The following is a 6,000-nucleotide window of genomic DNA, read 5'->3' as shown; positions in this document are numbered from 1 at the left end:
ATAAAAAAGACCATTAAATATCTTATATACATGTTTAAAATCTTTTAAGTGTTGGGGGGTAAATGACTTAATTTAATGAAGGATTTGTGTTACTCAGTCTAGTTTTGTTTTGTATGGTGTAAAAAGCATCTCAGAAATGTAGTTTTCATTCTCTCCATGAATAGAGATCACAACTTTTTACTTGGACAAAAGTTTTAATATGTGCCTAGTTATGAAATAGAGGTTGGCACAAGTCAGCATCGGCACCATGGCACCGAAAATGCAATTATATCCCTTTGCAATTCTGCTTTTTATTTCTATTGAAACTACTTACACAATAGAAGTTCATACACTCTTTGCAAATGTAACCATACACAATTCCTTTGTCTAAGTCAATATCTTATATTCTCATATGAAGGAGGTGACAAAGTAGTAGAAAAGGTATTCCAAGAAGACCTTGGCTAGTTCTTCTTATAAAAATTCATTAAAGTTGTTTTCTCCTACGTTAAATCAACAAGCTCCAATGTGTTATATTGTTTGATTTCTCTCTCACGTCCTTCACAAGATTTAAGAAATCATACATATGACCACAAAGACTCAACTTATTCAAAAAATAAGTTAGTTCTTTAGATGCATCAATTTCCTTTAATGATGGCATATTTTTTATAGTAACAAAACTTCCATTAGCAGTGGAAATTGCAATGCTTACTATACGCCTTCCTTTCCCAAAGACCATTCAAGCAACATCAGGGATACATTATTCCTCGGAACATGGTTTATGGTTGATTTAGAGAAATGACTAGTTATAAAGAAAGTGGAGTTTCATGAGCTTAAATACATGACCCCTATAAATGTAACTATGCTTGTTGGATTCCTAGTTCAACACTCAAAACCAACACTCAAAACCAAGGCCAGACCAGTGAATGGATCAACATGTGATTGCAATAAATATACTTTCTAAGGACCCTTTGATAGATTCGTCACAATGTGCCCAATATATGTAAATATTGTTGTTGAAAGTACATATAAAGGTTCAAGATGGTTGTAAATAGCATGAAGAGGGTTGTCAATTCACTAGAGGCAAAGAGGAAAGACAGCCCATGAGAAGCCACTCTATATTGTCAAACTTCATCCTAAAACCCCTTGCCTTTTCATTATGCACCTTGATCAAAACTCACACACCATCTTTGACTTAGAAGCCCATCACTGAATGCATGTGGTGATTGGTGAGAAATATCTACCTCACATAGTTACGAAAGCATAGGCTAAAAGCAATGAGCACACAATGCATGAGCCATCTCTCTACATGTAAAACCATCCCTCTCCTCCATTCTCATGAGAGCCATTGGCATTCACCATTCACAATCTACCAATGTGATTCACCATTCACGATGTACCATTATCATGTTCTAGAATTACTCAAGTTCTAAATATTTCACTCATCATGTTGGCACAAAATACAAAACATATAAGTGATCAAATCAGTGATACAAAAGTAAATTGAGGACCTAGGATGAGAGTGTTGAATTATGTAACTAGGTTTGGTCTTCATAATATCTCATGTACTCCTGATTTTATGTAATTAATGTAAAAGAGAAAGAAAATTATTATTGTTATTTTATAAAGCATGGGATTTCATGCTCAAAGTTAAATTGCTCTAGGTCAAAGCACCCATTGTGTGCTTCTAAGTTTTGCCATAGAGTCAAGAAGTCAAAAGAGTCATTGTCATATGTGAAAGACTCCATTGAGCATTTTGTAACAAGTTAAAAGAAATTATTTTCGAGTTATATGTGTCAAAACACTCCTCCAAGGCCAAGTCGGCCTATCAAAGATGAAATTGGCATCATGAGGGCAATTCATCCTCCAAGGAAGTGTATATATACAAGACACATGACCTCATTTGTAATACCACCACAAGCTCATCGAAGCACAAGAAGGAAGGCAAGAAGAAAAGCGAAGATGGAGGATCCAAGGAAGAAGAAACAAAGACCCTAGTTTTTTTGTCTCTATTCTATCACCCGTGTGAAGCGGCTTAGGGCACAATCTGTTGCCACAAATCAGAACTGCAATCCTCACAAGAGTCGCCAAAATTTTGAAGCTAGAAGATCGAGGTTGAAGGCTAAATTCCTAAGGAGAAAGAAGCAATCCAAGTAAGGACCAAAAGAACTTAATTATGCCCTAAAACCACTCATGCGTACGAAAATCAAAACTGCGGTAGAGGCTGAAATGTTGTACACCTAAAGCAGAAGCTAAAACTTTGAAATAGATGCCGGAATCTGAAATTTGGAGTTGTTTGACTAGTGTTGACTTTGTGGAAGAAAAGCTCATCAAGAAGGTTGACTTAGTCTTGGAGGGGTCTCTATCTTGAGTCTAATGGTCTTGGAATTCGTCATTTGAAGATTTTATAAGAGAAGAATTTCTCGTGGGTTTTCCTCTCTAGGAGAGGTTTTGGCCCTAGCTAGCAGCCTACATCTTGTGTCCATTTGTTCTATTGATCTTCATGTTTTGGTAGTTGTTTGACGATAAAAACACTATAATAATCAAAGGAAGCAAATCATAAGTACATCAAGTTAAAGTAAAGAACATCACAATTAGTTATCAAAGTAAAGAGAAATCACCCCTAATCTCAACAGAGTATTGAGACTAGGCTATTGAGGAAGCTTTTGCTTCTCCCATTAATTGGTTTTCATTGGAGGTCTTCGATCCTTGATGTGCCAAGTTGTCCCCAAAGGGCAATAATTGTAGTGAACTCTTCTTGCCTGCATTAAAGAGCACAAGGGGAGAATATTCCTGGGGAATTGTGGAGAAAATATAGGAAAGATCCTCCTTGCATTGTGAAGAGCAATGGATGAGAATGCGATGATTGATTGATGGCTGGATGAGTTACTTGGCGTGCTCATTGGTCAGCAAATTCATTCAGGCTTGAGAGCAATTGGACTGGGTTGAGTGCAATATCACTAGGTGGTTCTTTTGCTTTACCTTGGTGGTCTCATAGCCCAGCGTGGGTGGCAGAATCTGATCTACATGCCTACAATTAGATGGAAAATTGCTAACGTGCTAAGAGTATTCCTTAAATTTTCTTTAGTTAAAAGATGAAAATATTATATTTTTTTGTGCACAATCTGCAATTTAATTCTATTTGTCTGTAAAATGGATATGGATCGCCACAATTTTTTGACAATTTATTAAATTGTATTTCGCTGCATAATTTAGTTGCATACATTCAAGCATTCAAATGGTGCCAGAATATTAAACGTTTCAAATTTATATTGAGATTTTGAAACTAGGTCATGTCTCGAATTCTCAGCTCCTCTCTCTTTTAGAGCATAATTCTATTTTGACTTTCTGGACCAATCATATCAATCAAATATTTGGTAGCGAAAATCTAAGCTTCTTATTAAACCTAAATCATTGTTTTTCAATCATTGTTATCAAAAATTAACTTTTTTTAATCAATACTACACCCAACCTAGGCTGGGCACAGCCCACATGTTGGATGTATGAATGATCTTCCTAAATGTGGGATGCAGTCACCAGAATTATGTGGAACTCAGTGGAGTCTGGATACCCTTTGGCACACAGTGTAACTCCACAATTGGCTCCCACCCTCAACCCCTCCCTTTGAAATTTGAACCTGAGACCTAAAGGGGGTGGTTCTTTACCTCTCTTGTAAGGGATTCTTTACAGCATCCCTTACAATAGAAGTAAAGACCCTTACAATAGAAGTAAAGACTCTTACAATAGAGGTAAAGAAACCCCATTTGAGTCATTTAAAAGTAATTCCAGAAACCTAACTAGTTTCAAGGTCTAATTGAGCTTACAAAAGCCATGATTAGCCAGGTTGGAACAAGGGAGTTTTACATGGACAACAATTTTCTATGTAAAATGATTTACAAATTATGCTCACTCATAAAACACAACCTATTCTCAAAACCAGTAACATTTTCAAGTACATGACAAGTTCAAACTAAAGTGAACAATAGGAATTAAATGATATTCAAAAATATATGCACAGTAAAACAATAATGACAGAGACAATTAACATAAAACAACCACTTTTCTAAAACAGAAGCAAATCGAATATCAAATGCCCTCTTGGAAACATATGCATACGCTGTGATAAGCATGTTGCTTGAACAATATCTCTTTGCACAACATGAACAAAAATATATAAAAAACTCCCGAGTAAAAGACCACATTTCAGCACTTAGAGCTAGTTGACATAAGAAAAGGACTTATAAGATGCGTTATAAAACAGATTAAATATAATTTGCAGCACGTCCACCCAATTAGAAGCTGAACTATGGGATATGGAATGCCCACGAGCACAATGCAGCATATGACTATTTGTCATAAACTTCAAAACAGTTGCAAAAATATCATCTGATGAACAATTGTGCATTAGCTCAGATTGATTACGAGCTACCCATCAAACCAAATAGAAAAAGGATCAGTTGGCAAATCATCTCCATTTACACTGCAATCAGCTTTTAATGAATACTGAGAGTTGTCCTGACCAAAAATAAAATTTCCTGATAAAAGAAAAGAGAGAGTATGCTGGACTGACTATATTTTGATTCTTGAAACAATAAAATATTTAACTATTGAAATGTTCTCCTTGCAGAATGCAAGGAAAAACACTGAAATACAAGCAATAATCTTTTATCTCAAAATAATGTGGACTACTTGTAACATGTAATGGAAGTTACACGCAGAGAATCAATCAAGTATCCCTTCCAGAGTATTATCATTCTTAAATGCATCCACCTGTTGCAGGAGATGATTCAATCTCCCATTGAGGTCAATTTTATCTGCTTTCATTCTTTCCCTAATTCCATAGGCAGGCACACGTGCCTTTACATAAGATTTCAAAAGAGAAACGAATGCCCCTCCACTGCTAGTGTAGCCAACTTGTCTCATTCTATCAAAAATCTTCTCGGCATTGGCAACATCTCCTCTTTCTGCATACTTTTCTAAGATTGTAGCCATCGTCCAGTACTTTGGCCTTAACTGTCTCTGATTACAAGCTTTAAGCAAAATGGAATCTGCCTTTTCCAGCTCACCTGCATTGACATGAAGTCTAATGAGTGCATCCCAGGTATGTGGTTCGATTGCACACCCATTGTCAGACATTCGCTTTACCAATTCCTTTCCTTTAAGCAATAAATGCTGGTCGGCATACACATTGAGAAGGGCACTATAGTGCTTTGCCGATAACTTCTTCCCAGAATTGAACAATTTCTCAAATATCATTTCTGCTTTTTCAAGTTGACCCAACTTTCCCCAAGCTGCAACACCAGTAACATATTCATCTGAACGAAGATTAGGAAAAGCTTCAAAATCTTTCCAAATTCTTTCCACTTCATTATGTTTACCTAGATCTGCATATAGAGGAAGTAGCATTTTCAAACGACTGCGCTTGTCTGTGAGGCTAACATTTTCCAGCTCCTTCAGGACTACCTCTGCCTTCACAGCAAGTCCCGCACGGATATAATGTCTAGCAAGCAATTCTAGAGTATCACTGTCCATCTCTATGTCTTCAGATTTCATGTTCTCAACAACCTGCTCCATTCCACCAATGTCACCAGAAAACCCTTTTGCATCTATGAGAATCTTGTATGTGAATATATTAGGTTTTACGTCTTCATCTTCCATCATTTTTAATACATCTTGAATTTTCCTCTTGTCCAAACGCTTGTAAAGCACCAGCAGCTGGTTATACTCAAAAGCATTTAGAGGAAAACCTTCCGCCTTCATTTTCTTAAAAATCTCTTCAGCTTTCTGAGCATTACCTGAAGATGAGTAGTTTGTTAAGAGAGTTCCATACACTCGTTGCCCCCTCATGTCTAATGGTATACTTGCAAAATACTTGTCAGCTTTAACGATGCCAAGTACCCTAGTGATCACGTCCAGCCGAGATGCATAATCTCTTTCATTCATCTTAAATGGCTTTTTCACCTCCAACCAATCTGACACCTGTAAATTTAAAGGCAAATTAACATATAACAAAATGCAGACAAA

At 36.5% G+C, this 6,000-nt stretch overlaps 1 protein-coding gene across 1 annotated transcript in view; it reads right to left on the bottom strand.

Annotated features, from left to right (window-relative positions):
- Positions 1-4,222: 4,222 nt before the first annotated feature.
- Positions 4,223-6,000, bottom strand: part of LOC149263174 (pentatricopeptide repeat-containing protein At1g80270, mitochondrial-like) — a 62,639-nt gene continuing 60,861 nt past the window's right edge. Inside the window, exon 3 of the mRNA XM_089425899.1 lies at positions 4,223-5,955. Coding sequence (XP_089282025.1) covers positions 4,699-5,955 — 1,257 coding nt within the window. The 3' untranslated portion in view covers positions 4,223-4,698. The remainder of the gene's footprint in view (positions 5,956-6,000) is intronic.

The sequence above is a fragment of the Pinus tabuliformis genome, chromosome 6 (genome assembly GCF_031772625.1).
Source record: "Pinus tabuliformis cultivar Carrire ecotype Pingquan chromosome 6, CPIR1, whole genome shotgun sequence".
In the NCBI taxonomy this organism is placed as follows: Eukaryota; Viridiplantae; Streptophyta; class Pinopsida; order Pinales; family Pinaceae; genus Pinus; species Pinus tabuliformis.
The sequence above is the reverse complement of the archived record's forward strand: the minus strand, read 5'-3'. Positions and strand labels throughout refer to the sequence as shown.